The sequence below is a fragment of the Sylvia atricapilla genome, chromosome 3, assembly GCF_009819655.1.
Source record: "Sylvia atricapilla isolate bSylAtr1 chromosome 3, bSylAtr1.pri, whole genome shotgun sequence".
NCBI classification, from domain to species: domain Eukaryota; kingdom Metazoa; phylum Chordata; class Aves; order Passeriformes; family Sylviidae; genus Sylvia; species Sylvia atricapilla.
The window spans coordinates 113,084,054-113,108,415 of record NC_089142.1 but is presented as its reverse complement, the minus strand read 5'-3'; the positions used below and the strand labels follow the sequence as shown (position 1 = coordinate 113,108,415).

At 58.1% G+C, this 24,362-nt stretch overlaps 3 protein-coding genes across 3 annotated transcripts; 1 reads left to right on the top strand and 2 right to left on the bottom strand.

The window, feature by feature from the left end:
* The first annotated feature begins 158 nt into the window (after positions 1–158).
* GNMT (glycine N-methyltransferase) lies at positions 159–2,375 on the top strand. Its single transcript, XM_066316726.1, is given in 7 exon segments — positions 159–340; positions 343–397; positions 544–671; positions 950–1,063; positions 1,529–1,701; positions 1,857–1,978; positions 2,072–2,375. Coding segments are annotated over 7 exon segments (912 nt in total). The 5' UTR covers positions 159–192; the 3' UTR covers positions 2,244–2,375.
* Positions 2,376–3,676: 1,301 nt separating this feature from the next.
* PEX6 (peroxisomal biogenesis factor 6) lies at positions 3,677–16,713 on the bottom strand. The gene is given in 25 exon segments (XM_066316725.1): positions 3,677–4,314; positions 4,611–4,750; positions 6,207–6,284; positions 6,854–6,970; positions 7,652–7,760; positions 8,164–8,225; positions 8,323–8,528; positions 10,551–10,564; positions 10,567–10,638; positions 10,641–10,681; positions 10,769–10,845; positions 11,195–11,346; positions 11,349–11,386; positions 11,532–11,623; positions 11,625–11,741; positions 13,586–13,697; positions 13,773–13,909; positions 14,069–14,142; positions 14,145–14,170; positions 14,866–14,949; positions 15,590–15,714; positions 15,716–15,751; positions 15,833–15,997; positions 15,999–16,091; positions 16,094–16,713. Coding segments are annotated over 25 exon segments (2,922 nt in total). The 5' UTR covers positions 16,712–16,713; the 3' UTR covers positions 3,677–4,177.
* Positions 16,714–19,727: 3,014 nt separating this feature from the next.
* VSX1 (visual system homeobox 1) lies at positions 19,728–23,798 on the bottom strand. The gene is given in 8 exon segments (XM_066314403.1): positions 19,728–20,933; positions 21,537–21,717; positions 22,608–22,731; positions 22,995–23,073; positions 23,427–23,505; positions 23,507–23,544; positions 23,547–23,699; positions 23,702–23,798. Coding segments are annotated over 8 exon segments (1,017 nt in total). The 3' UTR covers positions 19,728–20,667.
* Positions 23,799–24,362: the final 564 nt, after the last annotated feature.

Genomic DNA, 24,362 nt, shown 5'->3' with positions numbered 1-24,362 from the left:
GCCTCGATCAGGGGGGCGCGGGCCGGGCGGGGGCGGGAGGGGCGCGGCGCGAGCAGCGATTGGCGGGCCCGCGGGGGCGGACGCGGCGGGGATTGGTGGGAAGGCGGGGGCGGGGCGCGGCGGGGGCTTGTCGCAGCGAGGCTGAGGGCCCGCGGCTGTGTCGGGGTCCGGGTCCGTGGCGGCGGCGGCGGGATGGTGGACAGCGTGTACCGGACGCGGTCGCTGGGAGTGGGGGCGGAGGGGCTGCCGGACCAGTACGCGGATGGGCGGGCGGCCCGCGTGTGGCAGCTATACATCGGAGACACGCGGGGCCGCACGGCCGAGTACCGCAGCTGGCTCCTGCGCTTCTCCGCCAGCACCGCTGCCGCTCCGTCCTGGACGTGGCCTGCGGCACCGGGTGAGGCTCCGCGCCCCGCTCCCGCCCACCTCCCAGGTGTCCCTTCCCCCTGCCCGGGGCTACCCGGGGCTTCGCCGCTCCCGGTCATTCCCAGTGCCCCTCTCCCTCCAAGCTCCCCCCAGCCCCGCTGACAGGCGTGTCCCCAGGGTGGACTCCATCATGCTGCTCGAGGAGGGCTTCCAGGTGACCAGCGTCGATGCCAGCGACAAGATGCTCAAGTACGCGCTGAAGGAGCGCTGGGAGCGGCGCAAGGAGGAGCCCTTCGACCGATGGGGTGCGGGGGCTGTGGGGGCCGGGAGGGGCTGCGGACACTGACATTCTCCTCTGGCACACTGCCCATGGTCCCTCGCGGTGCTCAGGCGACTCATCTGGGTGGCCTTGCTGCGGCGGGGACCTGCCAGTTACAGCTGCATGGCAAAGACAAGCCATGGTCCTTACCTGTCTGGCCGCCGGCCAGGGGCCTGGGAAGGGCTGGGTGATGCTGGGGTGGGGTCTCGCAGGCGGGGGAGGCTGTTGGGTGGTCCTGCCCTCATCCATTTCCGTGCGCTGCAGTCATTGAGGAGGCCAACTGGCTCACACTGGAAAAGGACCTGGAGAAGCCAGGGGATGGGTTTGATGCAGTTATCTGCCTGGGGAACTCCTTTGCACACCTGCCTGACTTCAAAGGTGAGTTGGGGCAGGGGAGAGGAAGGGGAGCATCTATGCGTGTGTGCATAGTGCCGTCCAGCAGGCTGAGAACGTGTCCTAACTCATGGAATTAGTGGGATGGGATTATACACAGTGGAGCTGCTGTTTCGTGGCCTATCTCCAGGGAGCAGGGTGGAGCTGAGGCACCAGTCAGTGATATGAGCAGGCCCACTGGGTTCCATCCTCACGGTGGAGGTTTGTGCATCAATGTCACAGGTCTGGCAAGGCTGGAGGCACACCCAGACTTGGGCCACAAAGTCGGGTGGTGGGTTTCTCACGTAGCATGCTCTGCCCCAGTGAGGCTGAGAACGTGCCTGAGCTCATGCCATGGGTGGGGCTGTGGGTTCTCCAAGCTGAGATCTGGGGGAAGATGGTAGGGGCAGGTAACTGCGTGTGCATGTGTACGTGTGTATGGGTAAGGTGAGTGCTGTGGGCTGCAACCAGGACTTGGAGACGCCATAGTTCCCTCTTCAGGGGACCAGAGTGACCACAAGCTGGCCCTGAGGAACATTGCCAGCATGGTGCGGCCCGGGGGGGTCCTGGTCATCGACCACCGCAACTATGATCACATCCTGGCCACGGGCTGTGCGCCGCCTGGCAAGAACATCTACTACAAGGTCGGTGGCTAGCAGGCCCTGCCCCATCCCAGAGTCCCCTCTGCCCCAGCCCCACGTCCCCAAGGGGGGCTAGCTGGGGCAGGCAGCAGCGTTGTGCCCAGGCTGGGGGCTGCTGAGTGCCCGCAGGACACACATGTCCTCCCATGGTCTCCCAGAGCGACTTGACCAAGGACATCACCACCTCAGTGCTGCTGGTGAACAACAAGGCACACATGGTGACCCTGGACTACACGGTGCAGGTGCCCCCCACTGAGGCGGGGGCTGACCCAGAGCTGAGGTGAGGAGAGCTGCAGAGGTGGCTCCCGGCGTGGGGGGCGGCTGTCACTGTGCCCCACTGTCCCCCTCCCTCACCAGCACTGCCTCCCTGCAGCAAGTTCCGGCTCTCCTACTACCCACACCGGCTGGAGGCCTTCACAGCTCTGCTCAAAGGTGCCTTCCAGGGAAAGTGCCAGCACAGCGTCCTGGGAGACTTCCAGCCCTACACACCGGGACAGGCACACGTGCCCTGCTACTTCATCCACGTTGTGAAGAAGACAGGCTGAGGGGGCTGCGGAGATGGACTGTGGTGGCTGAGAGCTCCAAGCAACTGTGGGTCCAAGCAGGGGGTGGGGACATGGCTGAGAGCCACCTGGGAGACCCCTCCCCTTAAGAACAGAGAGCTGCCTGCGATCGTGGTTCGTGTGTCCCTGTATGGGCAGGGGATGGGGCAAGGGGGATGGCCACAGCCTCCTCAGGACTCTGGAAGGAGGCGCTCAGCCTGGGGGCAGCACAGGATGGGTGCAGGCACAGCTTCCCTGCCAAATCCGCAGCCGCAGGTGCATGCCAGCAGTGTGGGGCTCGGGGGCTGCCTTGAAGCGGAAGGAGGGGTGAGCTGGCTCCCAGATGGTTGCACATCCCAGCTGAGTCCCTGCAGCACCGCTCACAGGAGTGTGCTGGAACCTGTATTTTTCAGGTGCACCTCCCAGTCAGGTGCGGGCTCCTTTTCTTGACACCCCTCAGCCCCAATATAGGAATACCCACCCTGCCACTGGAGCTCCCAGAGTGGGGAGGCTCCACAGTGGAGCCTCCACCAGTGCTTCTGCTTTGGCTGCAGCTCCCTCCATTCCTCCCTGGGGAAGATGTGGTGCCCAGATCCAGCAGCACAGAAGAGTGTGGTCAGGGATAGCCTTGCCTGAACACGCTCACAGCACCAGGTGTTCCAGGCATGCAGCAGCTGGGGACTCGCACATGGAATGCCAGAAGCTGCTGTGGAACCAGCCCTTAGCAGAGGAGCTCCAGGGAGAGCAGGCCCTCACAGCCACACTTGGCCCAGACATCCAGCTGCCAGCAGGCTCAATGCCTACAGCAGGTGGGGCAAAACCTGGCACCAGCAACCCCTTGGGCTGCACAAAGGCTGAGGGCAGCTGCAGGCACCTGGCCACAGCAGCTGCCAAACACAGCTCCACAGGGTGCCATTTGTTTGGCACCCTTGCAAAAGGCTGGAAGCGCCGGATCTGTGATGCTGCCAGCAGCTGCTGTCAGGCTGCAGAGGGAGGTGAGACTGGACTCAGGGGGTCTGGGCCAAGTGGTGAAGACCAGTGCAGCTCCATGCTGCTCCAGACAAGGTTTGAGTATTTCCAAGGCTGAAGTTCCCCTTCTTCTCCCAGTGACAAGTTTTTCTCTTATCTAATGGGAATTTCTTTGCTGCCACTTGCTCCCAGTGCCTCGTCCTGTCAGCCAGTGCCTCCAGCAAGAACTGGGCTCTTTCTGCAGAGGGAGCTCAGCTTGCAGCCAAGCAAGCACCTCTCCCTCAGGCTTTCCTCCTCCACCACAGGCTCCAGACATTCTGGCAGGATAGGAGTGACTCCAGTCTAGTTCACAGGGGTGCTCCCCTCTCTCCTTGCAGGACAATGATTTCTCTGCACCACCCGGCCCACCCAGAAATTTGCAGGGACGTTCCTGAGCCTACAGGCACCATCAGAAGCAACAACTTGAGGTCAGGCAGTGAGCACCTAGTGCTAAAAGATCTGTATTTATTCAGAGACTATGTCAAGTCCAGGCCAGCTGGAGCAGCAGTGCCCTGTGCCCTACTGCCCTCTGGCCAGCACCTCTCACTGGGGCCTGAGAGCCCAACAAGCAGCTGCCTCCAGCACTGCACTTGCTGCCAAACCAGGTACAGTTTGAGCCTTGCTTCCCCTCCAATGAGTGGCCTGTCACCCATGGAGACACTGTTAAAGTGCCCACGGCTTTGTGCCCACAAGGAAGTCACCCTGCTATGTTCCCAGCAGCAACAACACACTGCTGACATGTAAGGGACCCTTACAGAACCCACCACCCTCCTGGAGGAGCAGAGGAGCACTTCCACCAGGCCTCGGCTTGGGAAACTGCACAGACACTATTTCCACCCAAGCTCCAAGGAAGGGGGCCCGGAGGGCATCACAGCAGAGCAGGCAGATGCCTGTTTGTGCCTGTTCTCCAGTCCCAGCTCTGCTGAGCTTTAGGAGGCTGCAAACTTCTGCTGGATGAGTCTGTACCTGAGCAGCTCCTGCTCAGAGACTGATGGCTGCAACCTGGCAGCAGCCTGCAGAAAGTCTTCCATGGTCAGGATCAGAGCAGACTTCTCAGTGTCCAGCCCTGCATGAGAGGAACAACGTGAAAGGGCTGAGAACAGAGGCAGCTGGCAAGATGCAAAAGCCCACTCTCCAGCCATCAAAACTACAAGGAAACCCTGTGTCTCTCTCCTTCCCCCAGGGCCAAGCACTGGGGGTAGATATGACCACATCTGCAGAAACTGCCTGCCTGGCAATAACCCAGAGCCCAGCACTGTGGTCACAGAGCTGCTGAGGGTCTTCTCACACAGCCCAGCTACCAGCAGTGGTTATCTCTGCTCTCTGCCCAACAACTGGGACAGTTAAGGGCAGGGGTCCTACCTTCCTCAATCCACTCCACCTTGCGTTTGACAGCACACATCATGGCATCTGAACACAGGGCATAGATGTCTGCTCCTGTCAGCTGAGCTGGGCACTTTTCTAGGATGGTAGTGAGATTCACAGAAGGATCCAGTTTAAACCTGCAAAGAAAGAAAAATACAGGTGTAAAAGCTAAGAAAAAACAGACCAGGCAGCCAGTGTGACTTGGCAGGAACAAGAAGAGTACCACGTTTAGCCACTTCCAGAATGTGCTCTGCATGCTCAAGGGGGAGAAAAAAAAAAAAAGCAATGAGCTTGCTTTACTGGTTTTTTTTCAACAATCACCTCTCTTTGAAACATCCCTGCAGCAACATCCTCTCTCCTGCTAAGCAGAATCAAAAGAAACTTTGAATCACAGCACCACGGCACAGGATGGCCTGGGTTGGAAGGGATCTTGAAGATCATCCAGTTCCAACTTCCCCGGCATAGGCAGGGACACCTTCCACTAGACAAGGAAGCTCCAAGCCCCATCCAGCCTGGCCTTGAACATGTCCAGGGATGGGGCACCCACAACTTCTCTGGGCCTCTCTGCTTTCAGGCTAGGGAGCACAAAAGAGGCAGGGAGTAGTCTTGGGGCCATGGTGCAGGATGAACTCTCTAGAACACTATCTGTTTATGCCATTGGTGTTTGACTTCTCACCTAGATAAATTAAGTGCTCCATCTGCCTGGGAACAACCTACAGCCAGGGCTGGATGAGAACATGTTTAATGACAGTGTAGAAACGACTGTAACACCAAACCATCCCATCAGAGCCACGCTGCAGACAGTGAGCCTCCTTCAGCATGACCAGCAGCTGCTGGAGGGCACGGTGGCCAAGACACAGGGTGTGACCAGCTGCTTGCAGCCAGCCCACGTTCTCACCTCTCCTACTAACTTATGGTGACAGGTGCAGCTATCACAGCTATCCAGGACAGTCCCTGCAGAGACAGTCATAGCCACTCACCCAGCTGTGGTGGGTGGGATCCCTGCACTTGAATTGCAGGGCTTGATTTTCTCCCTCCAGAGATGATCTCAGGAGCTCAGAGCAGCTGGAAAGCAGCCAAACCCTGCTGCTCAGTGACCCCCACAAAACCAGTGACTGAGAAGAGACACAGATCACTGCCGGAACACACCTGAGCATCACAGGAGGAGAGGCAATGAGCTGAAGAGAGCTGCCCTCACACTTGGATTGGCAAAGAGCAGGGGAACTCTTGCAAGAATGAAATGGGAGCTTCCTGTCCTGCAGCTGCACTGCAGTCTCACTACACCACTAGGCTCTGGCTGAGATCCTTGAGAAGAGCATAGTTGCACAGTGGCTGGAAAACTCTACCAACCCCTCCACTTGGACAGGCAGGCTGAGCTTTGCCCATCATGTAGAAAAACCAGTCCCAGCTCGCTTCTGGAAATTGCTCTGTCCTCCTGCCCTCTGCCCGGTGGCTGTGGCTCAGTGACCTCAGGTGCTCCCCAGGGTTCAGACATGAAGCCAAGAGGGAGCACACGAAGCAGCAGCCCCAGGAGGGCTGTGACACCTCCTGCAAGGTGTTGGGAGGACACTGCAGGGGCCTGGGGTCACTCACCTCCTGGTGACAGCACTCAGCACCTGCAGCTGCGACTCGCGGTCCTCGCTGACGCCCACATAGACCAGCTTGTCAAACCTGCCAGCAGAGAGGGAACAGCTGGAAACAGGCCAAAGCAAACCTGCCACACGTGCCCAGCCCTGTGCACCAGGAGCTGAAGGGTGGCCCTGGGACAGCTCCTTTTGCTGTCCAGTTTGTGGATGACACAGAGCCTGAAGCAGTGGCTGGGCTGGAGGGCAGGGCTGCTCTTTGGAGGGACAGTGGCAGGCTGGGGAAATGGACTGACAGGAACCACACAGAGTCCAACAACAGCAGATACCAAGTGCTGCGGCCCCAGGACAAACAAGTCTCTGGCTGGGGGGCAGCTGTGCAGAAAGGGCCCTGGGGCACCAATTCCTGCCGCTGTTTGGTGCGACAGCAGGTCCCTCACTGCCCTGCGGTGCTGCTGGGGCAGTAACCAGAGCAGTGGGGGCAACAGGCCCTGGTATCCTACACTGCTGCTACAGCCACAGGCACTAACCTCCTCTTGGCTTCCTGTGAGCCAGGGGCCTTCACCAACAATCTCAGTAGAGGGAACATGTCGGGGACAGCACTGCCCACCACAGCCTGAGGAGCCCTGGAGTGAGGCAGGGTAGGATGTGACACACCTGCCCGGTCGCAGCAGAGCTGGGTCCAAGAGGTCAGGCCTGTTGGTGGCTCCAATGACAAACACCTCTCTGCTGGAATGAAGGCCATCAAGCTCTGCAAGGAGCTGTGAGACAACTCTGCAAGGAGCAAGACAGGATACTTAGAAGTAAGCCTTGCAAAGTCACCCAATGTCTCCCTCAGCCACCAATGGAAAAAGGAAGAAGTGAGGCCAGCGGCTCTTCTTTTCCCTGAAGAGCCCTTACACAGCCATCCAGACTTCTCCAGCACAGCCAGCAAGCACGTGGGCTCACTTCATAGTAGTCCAAACCCCAGACAGTTCTTCAGAACAGGAAGAATGGATGGGTACTGCCAACTTAGCAGAAGAGCAGACGAGGCCTAGGGGAAATAGCCCTGTTTCTGGGTATCTCTAAGCTGTCCATATTTCCTTCTACCAGAAGCAGCTGACAGGTTTCCCACCACAGGGAAACAGCAGCTAATAGGAGAGCACAGCAGGAGTGTGAAGGATGACCTTGGAAAGGCCAAAGGGAGCACTTGGCAGCCACAGAAGCAGATGGAGGAGACTGTCTTAACCAAATGTTTGCACAACTAGCTTGGGCAATCGGGAACCTGAGGCAATGCAAACAGCAGTACTAATGCTCAGAGAGAAGAGACAGGCTGTTCTGAGAGCTTAAGGGAGCAGACGGGGAAAAACAGAGAACGAGCAGTGGAATGGACTCTGTCTTTCAGGGCAATCTCATGCACTGGCTGAAGCTGAGGCAGGAATCCTGCTCTCCCAAGGAGACCTGATGCTCACTCACCTGTCCATGACACCCCCTGAATCTCCACTTCGCCCACGAGTGGGGGCCAGGGAATCCAGTTCATCAAAGAAGATAATACAGGGAGCAGCTGCCCTGGCTCTGGCAAACACTGAGGAGACAGCACAAAAGGTAAAAAAGACCATGGAGGAGCAGTCAACAGCAACAGGACATGCTACATTCCCTGCAGGGAAGAGCTGTGGGTGCAAACCAGATGCCCACTGTATCACCACCAACAACTGCTCCTGCTCAACAGGCTGGGGACAGGCAGCACCTAGCAGGACAGCCCCGAGGCTCAGCTGTGTCTCTGCCCCATCAGGAACACAGGCACAGGAGCAACAGCAGCAGAGAGAGCAGATGGGGAAGCTGCAGGGAGCAGGGAACCGACTGTAGGAGACAGCTGGGTTCAAGCCCTGGCTGAGAGCTGTGGGTGGGAGCTGGGAGGGGGGTTTAAGCCCTGCCTACTTCCTTGTAGCACTGCAGAAAAGCCCCATGTGCAGGATGCAGATCCTCACCATCGCGCACGTTCTCCTCACTCTGCCCAACGTACATGTTGATGAGCTCCGGCCCCTTCACACTGTGGGGAAGGGAGAAGGGAAGTCAGTGAGAGGACACCCACCCGCTGCCAGGCAAGTCAGTCCCACTGTGTGAACTCCCCCTCCCACAGTTCTCACCTAAGGAATGTCATGGCACACGTTGTAGCCACAGCTTTTGCCAGCAAGGTCTTCCCTGTCCCTGGAGGCCCGTAGAGCAGCAGACCAGACCGGCACAGACCCAGCGACAGCAGCTCTGGGTGCTCCAGGGGCAACTGGATAGTGTCCAGGATCTCCTTCTTCACCTCCTGCAGCCCACCAACATCCTGCCAGGACACTGAGGGGATCTGCCAGGAGAGAGAGAATCTTGTCAGCACTTATTCCTGAGCCCCGAGCTTGCCTGGGCAGCTCCAGTATCCACATCTCCCCTCTTCTGAGCTTTGCAATGGAGAAAACAAACTGTACAAACATGTCCCCAGGCATGCTGTGCTCACAGAGTCCACTTCATCTCCAACCCTTCACTGCCCCTCATATCATCTGTCAGCAGAAATACCCCAGTGAAAATTGCCAGGGTTGAGGGGAGAGAGTCTTGCTGCAGACAGCCTTTGGCATGCATGAGGAAAGGTAAAAAAGAATAATTTTTTTTAAAAAAAATCTGGATCTTGCAGCTATGAGTGACTTGTGTTTGGGGCATCCTGCTCCGCACAGGGGTGCGACTGTGCAAGGGCTTCACACCTTGCAGAGGGACAGCCCCTGGGCTGCCAGGACCTCTGTGATGGCAGGGAGGATGTGAGGGCCAGACACCCTGCAGGACAGTGTGTCTGCTGGAACACTCACTGCCCTTGAAAGGGGGGATGCAAGAACAAAGTCCACGTATGCTCACGAGAAACAGACAGGGATGGGGTCAGCTGCAGACATGTGAGGGGTCATGGAGAACAGAGATACCAAACCTGAGACAAGTGAGCCAATGCCTCCTGGGTTATTTTGTGCTGAGCAAAACTATCTCAAGAGCACACTGCTGCTCTGCTTATGGCTTTAGGAATAGCTGGAATGCCACAGCCTGCATGACATCCTCCTGAGAGTCAGAGTACTCTCCTGGGAACATGTAGAGAAAGCAGAGCCCCACACTTCCCCCCACCTGCTGGCTGTTGCTGCCAGCACAAGTGGGGAGTTTAAAAATAGCTTAGGGCAAAATTCTTCCCCCTCAGCCAATTTGCATCTCCTTCCTTCACTACTGGAGATGATTTTATCTTATTTCATTTCTTTAGCTGTCTACCAGGAAAATTAGGTGGAAAACCCAAGGACTTTCTGAAAAAAAAAAAACCCAACTTTTAAAGCAAAAGGTCACAGGCCCTTCTTCTCCAGTGACAACGAATGGAAGAGCTGCCCTCTCCTCTGCCCTTTGCTCATCCTGCCTCAATAGAAAGAGGTCTACAGACATGAGCACAGGAGCTGGAAAACTGCAGTAAAGTTGTTTTCAGGGGAGCACCATTGTAAGTCTAAGACACAGGGCAGACACTGTTAACAAGTGGAGGTCTGGAATTAGTTCTCTCCAGAAGGCTCAGGCTGTAAGTGCAGACAAATGTGTTGTAACCAGAAAGTGAAGCAGGGAATTGAAAGTGACATATGTTGAGAGTATCCAGGTCTGCTAATGGGCTTCCTGACCACAACCAATTACTAAGAAATCAATAAAGGAATGCAAAACACAAGCAAAATTAACTCCCATTCACACAGCTCACTGCTGAGCATGCTCTGTGGCTGTCTTACAGCAAACTTGGTGAACTCCATCAAACAGAGCTTGCTTCATGAATTAAGTGGGCAGCTGGGGAAGGTGCCAGGGGAACTGCTCCAAGGCCAAGGCTTCCTGTCCTGTGCTGAACTCAGTTGTTTGCACTCACAGGCAGGGAAAAGAGGTTCTGATCGCTTTTCTTGGTCCTAACACCACCTTACCCAGCAAAACCAGTCACCCCAAATTCCCTGGGTGCCGAGCTGCCAGAGGCAGATCATACCCCTCCTGAGAAGCTGACTGCTGCTTTTCTCAGACTTTCCATGTCACTTTCCCAGAAGAAACCCCAAGTTCTTCAAACTGCCTGTCTGTCAGAAAAGTCCATGCCAGCTCCAGCACCAGCCAATTAACTGGTCTGCAATTAGCACTGCAAGAACTCCCCTGACAAATTCCAAGCCAAGAGGGTGAAAATTGATGGGGGAAAAGTCCAGAGACTGTTTCTCACTGAAAACTGGGGGAATACATGGAAGGACAGAGCAGGAAGCAATGTGTTAGAGCACAGCCCTGCCAGATCTGTGATGAGCATCTTGAGCCAAGAGCCCTGCAGAACCCACACCCACCTTGTGCCCAACATCTCCCCCACCTTTGGGGCTCCACTGCCTGTGAGTGGGCATCGTGCAGCTGGTCCAGAGCAGCTCTAAAATCCTCTTCGAGCACCGGGAACCCGCAGTGCAAAAATCCCTCTCCACGTCCTCGCTCAGCCCGCCCGGAAAACTGGTGAGGAAAGGAAGGGAAAGGAGTCAGGCTCTGCCCCATCATTGGCTGCAGCCCCTGCCCACCCTGCCCTGCTGCCCGTGCTACCTCAGGGCCTGGATGCGGGTACAGGCAGCCCGGCTGCTGTGAGACAGCAAGGCACAGAAATCCCCCAGCACAAACCCCTGTGAATGTAGAAACAAAGAGCATCAGTTCAGTCCCTGTCCACAGGCTACACCTAGCGCAGTAGAAGTAGGGGGAAAAATTCCCTGCAGAGCTGCTCCTTGAGCCTCTGGTTAAGGCTCTAACTTCATTTTTTTTTTGTTAACTGAGTTGAACGTCAGCCAGCACCTCTGCAGAAGGTGTGGAGTCCGTAGGCATTAGAAATCTGTATTTAAAAGCTGGTGTCTGAGCACCAGGATTAACCAGTGAGGAAGTTGTCTGGGCTGTGGGAATTACCCCCTTTCTCCAAGACGAGATTGGCCCAGCACTCCCAGCATGCCCATCTCCACATGCTGCTGTGGTTTCACTCACGGCAGTCCTGTGGGCCAGCTTGGACAGGCTCACTTCTTTGCCCAGAGGCAGGCTAGCAGTCAACATGCTCAGCATCTGCCTCCTCTGCTCCTCTGAAGGGGCTTCAATCTTCACCTCATGAAGGAAAGCAGTCTGCACATCTGTGGGAACATCCTGGGCTTGCAGGTTGTGCCAATCACCAGGACAGGGTGGCTGTGGAGACAAAGGGACAGTGCCTTTGTAAGAGGCCATCTCTCACATTGCCATCACACATGCCAACTCACCCTCCCGTGGCTGGGCCATTGGCAGAAGCAAGCAATTACCTGGAATGCCCACAGCAAACGTGCAGGGTCCATACCTCAGTGCTGGGTCCCTGTCCAGCAGAAGCTGCCTCAGAGCAGCAATGACCCTGGCGTCCTCTCTGAGCCCATCCCGGTCCCTGCCAAGCACCCTCGATGTCCTTCAGCAGGAGCACACAGGGCTGGTACTGCTGGGCCTTGCTGAAAGCCACCTGCACCTTCTCCTCTGTGGCTGCACTGGTGTCACTGCACAGGCTGACGCAATCGACCTGCCAGACACAGCACAGCTGCAACAGAGACAGCGCTGGGGGGCCTGGGGACAACATTCCACACAGCTTTCCTCAGTCAATTCACAGCTCAGGGATCAAACTCGCTATTTCCCAGAGACACATTCACGTCCTATTCAAAGCAGCCACATTCGGGATGCCCTGGCATGGATAAATGGCTGCTTCTTGCTCCTCTGCAGGAGGTAGGTAGGCAGGAGGGTCTTACTCTGAAGAAGGTGAGGCAAAGGGACCAGAGAGATCAACACAGTGGCTATCACAGCTCAGCAACCTAAGCTGGAAGGGAGGTGAGAGCTGTGAAGACTGGGAGAACAAAGTACTTCCAGACAGTGCAGTAAGTAGAGCAGGAGGCCCAGGAAACTGCTCAGCAGTGCCAGACAGGCTCAAAGTGCAGGAGGAAGGTAAAGGTGACATTGTTTGGGGGAAGTTATAGGTGGAGAGAGGCCCAGACACTGTTTACAAAGCAAACACTTGCTGAAGTCATGCAGGGGGACAGGTGACTGGTGAGCCTTGAACAGCAGCCTGCGAACAGGCAGTGCTGCCTCCTGGTGCTGCCTCCAGGTTGTCCAGGGAGATCCAAACAATCTCTGGTATCCCCTCAGTTTCATCCTAAGAAGAGGCAGCCTGAAGCAGGGAGAACAGCCCCCTAAAGGTAAGGATAGGGATAAGGAGCAGAGGAACTCCTGTGCTTCATGTACTACAGAAACAAAACAGGGGTTGTGGCAGGCCTAAGAGCAGCAGTATCTGTATGCAAGTACCAAAATGCAGAGACAAAGGACAAAAAATTGCCTATCATCAAGTGGTGGAGATCAGAGTGGAGAATTACTGTGTCCTGGTGGGATGGCAGACACAACAGTCAGAGAAAGGGAAGAGCAGGAGAATGGCAGTGTAAGCACTGCAGTCAGTGAGAAGGGAGGGGAGAGTGTAAAATCTGGGGTAGGAGAGTAAGATGGACGGAAAGTATCTCTGTCTTCAACAGTAAGTGTGTAAGTCTTTAAAACCAGAGCTGCAGCCTTGCACACAAACCCCACTAGAACCTGAGGCCACCTGACAGGACATGACAGTGACAGAGTGCCCAGGCACATCCTAAACATGGATCTGAAGGTCCTGTGAAATCCCTGCAGTCTTGCGTTGGATGCCAGAGGTGTGGCACATCTGCAGGGAAGTCAGAGCTCAGCACCACAAAGGATCATGGCCAGATGAGCTGCAGAGCAGCAGGCCAAGGCACTGTCTACCTGCTCCACTGACCCAGTGTCACAGGAGAGAAAAGAGCAGGAGAAAAGAGTTTACTCTACAAATATCCATGGGTCAAGACACGGATTTGCAGAGCAACAGTACTCACTCTCAAGTTTGTTTCATAAAATGTGATCTGATTTTTTATACATATGGAGAGCAGAGCACACGCTTCATGGGGCCACTGACATAAAACCAAATTCTTAATGCTGACCATCAGCTTGAACTATTTTCATATTCCACGTAAAACCAGCTCCAGTGAATTCCACCTGCCACCTCACTGCTCTTGGCAGAGGGGTGGTGGTGAATGTGAACAGAGTTACAGGGCAGCTGTTTTACAGGCCAAGAGATTTTGAGCTAGGTCTGGTACATGTGCTAGCATGAAATCAAAGGGCTGCTTTTCTTTTCCCTCTCAGCCAAAGAAGATCTCAGCATCATTTGTGCCTCACTTGTCTGCATCTGCATATGCAAGCAGCTCCTGGACAAGCTCGTGTCGTGGCTGCAGCAGGGGCAAAGGCAGGGCTGACTTAAGAAACATTTCCATAATTCCCTCTGTGTTGTAAACCCAGCAATCCACTGGCCACGGGAGGAATTACCTTGAGGAGGTGGAGGTTGAGGCAGCTGCACACAGCCCTGACAGCCACCAGCTTCCCGCTGCCGCTGGGACCCGAGAGGAGCACGCTGCCCACGCCGCGGAGTGCCCTTGGACTGCAACAGACAGGGAGCTCTCCTTGTGCCCCATCCCGTCTCTCCCAGGGCTCACCCCGAGGAATTCCAACTCACCCACAGTGCAGGTGTGGCCGAAGAGCACCACAGAGCTGCTTCACGACGTCAGAAATCCCCACAGGGGACAAACTGCTCCAGAACTCACTGCTGTCACGGCCCGGCGCAGACGGGACAGTGCTGTTTGTTGAACCCACCTGTGATAAAGGAAAAACACCACCCAAGTAAAGACCAAGGGACAAAATCTGTCCTGAACATCATTTCCCAATGGCAGGAGGCACAAGCCTCCACACTGGTCACCTGCAGGGCAAGCTAAGGCTCAGATCTCCCCTCTCTGCTCTCCAGTGACATCTCACCAGATAGAGAGAGGTGTTCTGGGTGTCCACCAGGTACCCCTCAGACTGCTCGCCTTCCACCATGCCCACGATCTCTTCACCTTGAAATACAGCTCTGGCCACCTAAGGGGAAAAAAACAAGCACTCTAAACTGCTTAGCCAAGATCTTCAAGGAAGGAACAATATAAATGTCAACAAGAAGACAGCTGAAAATTACAGGTAAGCAGAGATACTTGTCCTCTTGCAGCATGCACAAGGACCAGCCAATGTGAGCGTTGGGAACGCCACTCAGAGCACCTTATCCTGATAAAAGGGGACCTTCCTTCTTCCATTTAGCATCACTGTTCCAAAGCCACACAGGCAAAACCAAAAAAAGGCAGAATTGGTGGCCAAACAGAAAAGTTTTTCTAATATGAACTCCCAAATATTCACATATGAATATGAATTCCAAAATATGAATATAGGGCTATATTCATATTTTGTTGTCACAAGTTGAGAAGCCCAGCTCCCACTTAGCTTTCTTTATGTGGCTCTGACTGCCCTCAGGCCACCCCTTCCTCTTTACTCTTTAACCCTTTTTTTCCTTTCTTCCCTTCCTCACTACTCGAATGAGCTAACAGAGGCCTCCCTCTTAGCTGCAGCTCTCCATAATCGAACAAAAACATTTCCCCCTTCTCAGTATATTAAGAGACAGATGAAATACAAAAACCCAGGGACAGATCAGAATGGAATAAACTGTCTGATTTCAAGAGAGTCAATAGTGGAAAAGTAGTCTCTGCTCTTCTGGTACCAATAGAGCCAAAGTTGTCGACACCTACCTTAGGAACTTGTCTGCATTTAGTTCTATAAATTCAGCATTTCCAAATGTTGGAACACACAGGATGTCTCCTTCCTGGACCAGCCTAAAAAACCCCAGAGTTTCACCAGTGAAAGAGAGTAAATCCTTCTGGCTGTGTACCCTCCCTGCCCTGCATCACAAGTGTTTTTAAACAAAAGAACATAACTATTCATACTGATGCACTCCTTGTCTGTAAATAAAACTATCAATAGCCACCAAAAGGTTTGGCATGCACTGGATGGAACCAGGTGTATCCAGACTACTAAGGGAGCCCTCTGGGAATGGTATACAAAATGAATGTCATCAGAGCGTCTCATTCAGACAAAATCTCCACCTTATCTATGGAATAGCTGGGGACAATTCCAGCAGATAGCCTTGGCAGCCATGTGAAAGATGCTCGGGCACAGGTATCAGAAGAGAAGATGGGAACACATCCAGTTTCCTGACTACTCAGCTGGAATCTGGGATCACAAACACGGCCCACAACAGGGGTTTGTGGGCAGCCTTTGTGAGCCCTCAGCACTGGATGGTGAATCATGAGGCAGGAAACTTGGAGATGACTTCTGAAGGACAGAAGTGTTGTGTCCAAGCAGAGCACACTCGTGACAGGATAGCGCAAGGGGACATTCTAAAACCACAGGGCATCTGCCCTGGGGTGTAGATGTGCCCGTCCCCGGCGTGTGGCACAAACCGGCGCAGCTCACCGCGGTGTTTCGAAGTGCCTGTAGAGCACGCAGTCGTAGCTTCCCAGGGCGCTGTAGGCCGGCGAGCAGACGATCTCCAGATGCAGCTCCCTGGCGAACGGGGGCACAGACAGCACGGACCGGCTTGCCCTTGCCATCCGCGGCGCCGGTCCTTTCGTATCTCTGCGGAGGGGACGGGGCGGGGCCGTGAGCCGCGGCCGCGGCCGGCCCGCTGCCCGGGATGCACCCGCGGCCTGGGCTCACCTGCAGGCGGAGGTGCGCGGCGGCGGCGGGATCGCAGCCCAGGTTGAAGGCCAGGGCCGGGGCCAGCAGCGCGGTGCCGTCGGCCGGGGCTCGGCGGGCGGCCCGCGGATACTCCCAGGGCGGCGGCCGCGCCAGCAGCGCCGCCAGGTGCTCTCGGGCCGCCCCCCTCCGCGCCCACCCGCACCCACTCGCCCTGGAACAGCCCCAGCGCCAGCAGCCCGCGCCGGCTCACCCACACCTCCGCCCCGCCGCCGCCGCCCGTCCCGCCGGCACCGCCCGCAGCCGCGGCCCAGCGGCGGCGGCGGCGAAGCGGGACACGAGGGGCGGCGCGGCGGCGGCGGCGGCGGCGGACGGGGGACGGCCGCGGGCGCCGCTCGGCAGGGCCGGGGGCGGCGGCGGGGGGGCGAGGGCGGTGCGCGTCCCGCTGCCCAGCAACCCCTGGAGCGCCGGGCGCGCCTCCAGCACCAGCGGGCCCGGCCCGGGGCCCGGCCCCGGCAGCGCCTCGCCCCGCCGCGCCAACACCGCGCTCCCCGCCAGCCTCCCGGTCCGCCCCGCCGCCCCCAGCAGCACCCAGGCCAGGGCCGGCGGGCGCCGCACGGGCCACACGGCCACCCTCCGGCCCGCCGCCAGCCCCAGCCGCCGCAGCAGCGCCCCGCGCAGCCACAGCTCCGCGCCGCGCCGCCCGCCCGCCTCCAGCGCCACGGCGCTCAGCAGCACCGGCTGCGCCCCGCCGCGCCCCGCCGGCCGCACCGCCAGCACCAGCGCGCCGCTCCGCCCGCGCAGCGCCGCGCACAGCCCCGCCGGCGCCAGCAGCAGCGCCGTGGCCGGCCACAGCTCGGCCGGCGCCGCGTCCAGCGGCCGCAGCACGGCCACCGCCATGGCCGGCGCCGCGAGCGGGGACGGCCCGGGGCGGAGCGCGGCGGCCGCCCCGCCCCGCGGAGATCGCAGAGCGGCGGCGCGGGCCGGCCCGGGAGCGCTGCGGAGGCCGAGGGCCGGCGCCTGTTCCGAGCCCTGCCGCCGGCGGCGACGCCCAGTGACCCGGTGACGCCCGTCCTCCCCGGGCTCCGTGGCTCTGCAGCCAGAGCCTGCGGAAGGTGGGACACACGGGGAATGTGGCCAGAAAGGCGGGCGGGGCTTTTGCAGCTCCGCTCCCCTCGAGCCTCACGGCAGCAGTGTGGGATCGCAGGGAAAGGGCACTGGGAGCAGAGCCGGTGCCCTCGCCAGTGGCAGCATGAGAAGATTTTGCTGGCTGGACACGTGCACCTGGTTAAAAGAATGGACTTGTATTGGTGTTAGTGCTGAACTAACCTAGGAAATCACAGGATCATAGAATAGTCTGAGTTGGAAGGGACACATACGATGATCAGCTTCTGTCCCTGCACACGACAACCCCAGTAATCACAGGGAGCGCCCCAAAACACCCGTTGAACACTTGTCGGGCTTGGTGCTGTGACCGCTTCTCTGGGGAGCCTGTTCCAGTGCCCAGCCACCCTTTGGGTGGAGAAACTTTTCCTGATATCCAACCTAAACCTCCCCTGATACAGCTTTAGAGCCATTCTCTCGGGTGCTGTCACTGGTAACCAAGACGAGATCAGTCCCTGCCGCTGTGCTTCAGTTGTGAGGAAGCTGTAGACTGCGGTGGGGTCTCTCCTCAGCCTCCTCCGAGCTCAACGAAGTGACCTCAGCTGCTCCTCACAAGGCTTCCCCTCCTTCAGCATCTTCGTAGCCCTCTTTCGGAAGATCTCTAATATTTTTAGTGTCTGTTTTACATTGCAGTGCCCAAAACTGCTCCCAGGACTCGAGGTGAGGCTGCCGCAGTGCAGAGCAGAGAGAACAATCCCCTTCTCAGCCAGCGGGCGGTGCTGTGCCTGGTGCGCCCCAGGACAGGACCAGCCCTGGAGCAGTCCGGAGAAAGCCAGAGGCTCTGACCAGCTCCTGTGCCCTCTGCCAGAGGCTGCTCGCTCACCAAGTGCCTGTTGGGGGTGCAGTTCGGGAGTAATGAAACACAAACGGCGCAGGATTCCTGAATTCTGCATATCCACCGCAGAGGTCCAGACACGCCCCCGCGGGGATCCATGGGGATCAGAGGAGGGAGTGAGGCTTCCAGATGCCTCCCGGGTTCCAGCCAACCTCGCCCTTTCCCGAGCCGCTGGCCGTGTCCCATCGCCCCGCTCCACACGAGGGAGCGCTGACAAAGCGTTCGGACTCGCTCCCGGCGCTCCCGATCCTCCCGCGGCTTGGAAGGGGTGGCCGAAACAAAGCGACACAATTCGATATCACTATTGCTCGAGCGACACGGAAATGGCACCGTAATGGGGGAATCCGCAAACGCAGCCCTGCAGCCTTCCGTGCTCTGGGGGCAGCCCCAGCAGCCCCGAGCGCCGCCGGGTGCCTGGCAGTCAGCTCCAGTCAGTGGAGACATCTGCATGTGCTGGACACCAGCTTTGAATTTAGACTTCTCGTGCCTGGGCCACATGGAAGGGATCTCCTGCTCGAGCAAGCCCAGCACTTGTGGCTGAGGGACCCCGGGGCTCCTTACCAAGCAAAGCTCATGGCACCAGGCCTGATGTGGCCACCAGGACGGCTGTGGGGTCTGACATGGGCAGCAGTGGAGCTGTGTGCAAGGGGCAGCCACTGTCTGACATCAGAATTTCTCCTGTCACCGGCCCAGGCCTGAGCAGCGCTGGCAGGAGCCGTGGCTGGGTCTGGCTGCCACTGATCTCAGGATGGATCAAATCTGAAGCAATGAAGGAACGTGCTGCCCTGCTCCTATCGCTGCTCCAGGCGGTGACATTGGGGGATAGTGGAGAATTCCCTGCCAGGGTTAGTGCAGACAGCTGGGAGTCCCGGAGTGACTCCCTGCCTCAAGGAGGGCACCAGACCCTGTCACCAAGGAGCTGAGCCTGGGCAGTCACTGCCACCCACCAGCACCTGTGCCCCACAGTCCCTGCCCAGCACATGAAGGGCCAGTAGCCCTCTCTTGGCTCCTCCTTCCCAGCATGTGGTGGGAGCTGGGAGCCCACTAGGCACTACCAGGAGCATGAGGGGTCTGCGCCCTGCACATGCTAGAATTACAGTGTCTCCCCTTGTGGCACTCGTGGTGGTGACGTGCTTGCTCTCACAGTGCTGCAGCCAGCACAAGGCAAAGAGCCAGGCCATCTGCAGCAGGCAGACCAAAGGGGGAAGGGGTGCGGGGGGGGGGGGGGTAAAAAAGGATTGCAAGCATCCAGTGCCAGCGTGGCACAGCCCAAATAAAAGGTTTGCAGATGCTGCTCAGGCAGGATTAGGCCTCCAATGTGCTAAGTCTCGGCTCTCAGTGAGCCTAATTGCTGCTGCAATAAGCCCTGGCTGGTTCTTTCCTGAACTGTGCTCTCCACAGCACACACACCCCCCTCCCACCCCCAGCAAACATTTTTTTTTCTGCAAAGCTTGTATTTGCCATGCATATGTTACCCCTCCCCTGGCTGCCTGGTGGGGTCTGGCTATGCAAAGGAGGGGAAAGACAGGAAATCTGCATGTGCCACTTATTACTCTGCTCTTCCCAGGAACTGTCCCCCCACTCTCCCCTTGTCCAGCAGAGCCTGCGACTGTGAGAGCCACCTGTGAGAGCAGCCAGGCCCAGCAGCAGAGGCAGGACCAGGTGATGGCATCAGTACCTGGCCACACACCCCCTGAGCTGTATTAGGACACTTTCCAAATTGGAATTACTCAGATTTTAATAAAACCTTCTGACGATTTTCCGTTATGTTTTGGCTGGTGAAGGAGATTGAACTGGAGGTGTTCCAGGAGAGCTGTTGAGGCATGTGCGTGGACCAGTCCAGCAACTGCCATGAGATGTGTCAAAGGAAGGTATAAATTGCAATATAGAGCATGAAAACCAAAGGTACACCACAATTTTATTTATGGATGTGTAATAAATAAATGGTGGACAATACAGGAAGAGCCACATTCAAAAATCCAGATTACTAAAGTGCTTTTAGACATAAATATAGGGCAACCAAGAAACAGCTCTGACATTAACACTTTTTACAGACAATTACAAAATATCTTCTTATGTCAATTCACAAAATTGTTTAATTGCTTCAGGGTACTATGGCTTGCTTCTCAAAAAGGTCTATTCTATCATGCATAGTGTGCCAAGTGACATTCAAGAGTGTACAAAATCATTGCATAAACAAAAAGCTCCTTACCCCCTTCTCCCAAATATGAGTTAAGGAAGATACACAGTGTAAATCCAGTGATAAGGCTGCATTGGTGGGCTAGATCCTCAGGGAGTGTAAACCTGCCTGTCTGTCAGGCTACACCAGCTTGAGGATGAACCCTACCCTGTTTAAAACCCTGCTGCTCCTTGAGGTGGAAGAGCCGTGTGCTCGGCTGGAAGGGCTGGAACACAGGTGCCACGCCAGGGTGGAAGTGCCTGGAGAAGGCGTCTGTAAAACTCCTGCATCATCCTTGCACCTGTGTCTTGGAGGAGGGAGCAACTCCCAATGTGTTGCTCCTCTCTGTGCTTCTGGCTAGCTGGGGAAGTGGTGCCAGCATGGAGGGGAAGGGGGCTCCTCCCCAGCAGCCATCAGTGCTGACCACAACGCGCTCCCGTCCTTGCTCTGCTCTTGGCCCCACTACTACCCCTCTGCCACCCTCCACCCCAGCTCTGCTGAGAAGTGAACAGCTTGAAAGTGAGGTGACAAGGGGATGCGTGTGCCCAGTTTTAAAATGCCCTGAATTCAGATAAAAGTTCCGTTATTTAAGAAAAAAAAATATATCAATAAATCAATAAATATTATGATCTCGCCCAGGATGCTGTGAGGTCTGGCCTCCTCCGGCGCAGCCCAGGCTCAGTGGTCCCTGTCGTTCTGCGCTGTGGGAGGGTCCCCGTTGATGCACTGCCTCAGAACACCCCTCTTCTCATGCTTGGCTGTCCTGGAGAGGTCGATGGCTGTGTCCTCAGAGTCTTTTGCAGGCCCAAGCTTGTCGGAGCCCCTCTGGGAACTGGCCTGAGTCCCTTTGAGTTCCTCCTCCTCCTGCTCCACTCGCCAGCCATCTGCCAGCTTCTCTTGGCTCTCTGCCTTCCTGCTTACCTCCATGGACTTTTTGTGCATACCTTGCAGAAGGAAGAGAGCAAAGCCGAGGGCACCGGTTGCTTATTTCTGCCTGGGATGACTCAGAATCACCTCCTACATAACTGTTCCTTTCCCTCAGTTCTTGCCTGCATCCCAAGGAAAGCTCTCTCTAGCTACCAGCCTTTCCCAACCCAGTGCCCTTCTCTCTGCAGCCCAAGGGCATGGCTTGTGGCAAAATTAGTCTGTACCTCCCCTGTAGCAGGGAAGGCTTACAGGGAGAGGTGCACTGTAATGACCCATTCCAACCTGGATTTTGATTCTGTGTGAGCAGAGGGTAGCTCTGAGGTGTCTTCAGCTTAGGGGTGAGTGGTAGTGACTTCTTAGATGCCTTGCAACTCCCATGCTGTCTGCTAGCACTGCAGTGATGCCCACTCACATGCAGGAACCTGTCTGACCTGGCAGTAAAAGGGTTTCCTTTCCCAGCTGCTCTTTGCAAGAAGGAGGTGGAAAACCCAGGGCACTTGGCAGCCTGCACACAGCCCAGGGCTGGGGAGGCCCCATTCCTTTCTGTAAAAAGGTAAGGGCAGCCATATGAAAGAAGCTGAGCCCTGATCCCCCCAGCAGCTCCCCGAGCTCCCACTCACCCAGCAGCCACGGCGCGCAGGATCCCACCAGCCCGCTTTTGGCGGAGTTGATGATGGACTCGGGCAGAGGGATGGAGTGCCTCACCATGGCCCCATAGAGGCCATACTCGGCCATCACGCTGCTCCGACCCCAGCACTTCTCCCGCTTCCGCCACTTGGCTCTTCGGTTCTGAAACCAAACCTTCAGGGGTAACAGCCAGGAGAGCACAGACGGGTGGGATTGGGGAGGAGATAGCCCCCAGGGCCGGGTGTCCGGGGGCCCGTCGGGAACGGAGGAATGTCCAGCCAGGGCAAGAGGTCAGCCGTGGGGTGCGTGGAGGCGTGGGGTGTGCAGACACGGGGTGTGGACACGCAGGCGGCGCCAGGAGGGCAGCGTGTGGGGAGGGCACAGACGTGGTGTCAGAGAGGGGAGGAAGGGGGGGAGAGGGAGCACATGTTAACGTGAGGCTGATCGTGGCACAGGAGGGTGATCCCATCAGTCACCCTAAGCTGCTATGCCTGCCCGCAGGGCCTCCCTGCCTGATCCACAAAGCACCAGCCTCTCTAGAAGAAGGAGTCCATAATTCAGTGACCAATGATGACAGAAGGTGCTCAGGTCCCTCCTCCCACCCCACTCCTGTATTGAAGGTTTGAGGGGTGTAGATATAACCAGGCTGCTGCCCAGACGACCACCACATTCTTAAGCCATTGAGCTGTTCCATAGAGGAGCAGGATCAGGCCCTAAAACGCCCATGTGTCCCTCAAAGGGGCAAGCTAGCGAGCAAGATCCTGTGTCACAGCTTGGCCCAGCAGCTCCAAATTGCTCCCAGCTCCTGACTGAGTGGGGGGACAGAGCCAAGTTGCCAGCAGTGAGCAACTGCTGGGGCAGCTCAGTCCCCTGGTTCTGCGTGTCCATTTGGAAGCTGTTCGGTGACAGCAGGCAGAAGCTGAGCCTCCTCCCGGGCGCCTTGCAGAGTTTCAGCGCCACCACGTTCCCACCACCTGCACTCACTGCCACGGGGCAGAGGAGGCGGCCGGATGCTGGCAGCCCGCAGACTCCACGGAAGAGAGAGGACCGCTGCAGCCACCTACCTGTATCCTATCCTCCGGCAGCTCCGTCTTCACAGCCAGCATCTCCCGGGCGTAGACGTCGGGGTAGTGCGCTTCATTGAAAGCCTTCTCCAGCTCCTCCAGCTGGTGAGCTGTGAATACAGTCCTGCCGAGAGGAGAGAGCATCCTGTCACACCGTCCGGACCCCTGGGCAAACAGCGAGGCTGGCAGCCCCCCCATGCTGAGAGGGGTTGCGGAAAATCCTCCCCCCACCCCAGCTGCAGCCCTCCTCTTTCCACCTTTTCCTCCCTTTATCCCCCGTTGGGGATACCGACCGCCCCAGCCTGGGGATCAGGCGGAGGAACAGCGCGAGGATGGTGGCAGCAGCGAGGAGGTGAGAACGGGGACAGCCTGGCTCCCGGGCGCTACCTGTGCCGGCGTTTCTTCCTCTTGATCTGCGAGGTGGACATCTTCATGTCGCTGGCGTCCCCAGACAGGCTGTCCTCATCTGGCAGCAGCAGCAGCATGCGGGGATGGAAGAGTCACGTTCCCGTCGAGAGCGGGGCAACCGAACGCAGCTCCCCGAACACGGTTCCGCGCCCGGGGCAGGCACGGTCCCCTCCCACGGCCAGGCCCGAGGGGCTGCACCGGCAGTGCCGTCCCGGGGCAGGGGGTGGGAGCCCACGCCTGCCGGAGGGTGGAAGGCTCGGCATCCCGGCGGGACCGGCAGCACGGGAGCCGCTCGCTCACGGCCGGGAGGACGCCGTCCGGCCGCGGGGTGCGAAGCCGCCTCGGCAGCGACTCCGGACGGGGGTCCCCGTGCGCGCCCGAGCGGCCACCCTCGACCCCGACCCCGCTTACCGGAGATGTTCTCCTTGTGGCGGCGGGCGGCGGGAGGCGGCCCGGGAGGCGGGCGGGGGCCGCGGGCGGGCCAGCGCGGCCAGCGGGGCGGGCAGCAGGCACGGGGCGCCCGGCCCCCCAGGCTGCACAGCAGACCCAGCCCCAGCCCCAGCGCCCCGCCGCCCTCGTAGGCACGGCGTGGGTGGCGGCCGGGGGGGTGGCCGGGGGGTGGCTGCAGCTCGGCTTCCAGCCCCAGCAGGTCGGTGATGGCGAAGCCCTTGGCCCGCAGCCCGCGCCGCCCGGCCGCGCCGCCGCCCCGGGCGTCACCGGTACCGGCACCGCCACTGGCCCCGCCGCCGCGCGTCCCCCCGACGGCTCCGCCCGGCCCGGCATCGCCGCCGCCGCCTGGCCCGGCCACCGCCGCCCGCCGCCCTTTTTATCGTCCCGCCGCCGGTCCCGGCTCCAATCACACTCCAGACCGGCGGGGGGGTGCTCCCAATCCCCCGGATTAACGGTCTCTGTCCCACCCTCCCGCCCTCACCGACCCCGCGTCCCTCCCCCGGGCCCTCCCAGGCCCCCGCCCGGCCCCCGCCGCCTTCTCTCGCCGTCCCTCCCTCCGTTCCCACTCGGTCCTCACCAGCCCTGCCGGGTCCCTGCGGTGTCTCTCAGATCCTCTCCAGGACCACCTCTCAGTGCCTGTCCCTCCCCGGCTCGGCCACCCTGTTCCCCTCCACCCTCCATAAATCCCCCTCACTCCCCATGGGTTCACCTCTCCAGGTTTCCTCCCAGGAACCCCCTGCTATGTTCCTGTGTCCCCGATCTCCTCTTCTAGTGCCCGCAGTGCCCTCCCCGGTACCCCCATTCCAGCCCAAGGCCCTTCAGCCCCACATCCAGAAGGGACGTCCCATTGGGCTCAGCACCCTAGAGGCAGAGCTGGGAGCAGGCAGGGGCTGTCGG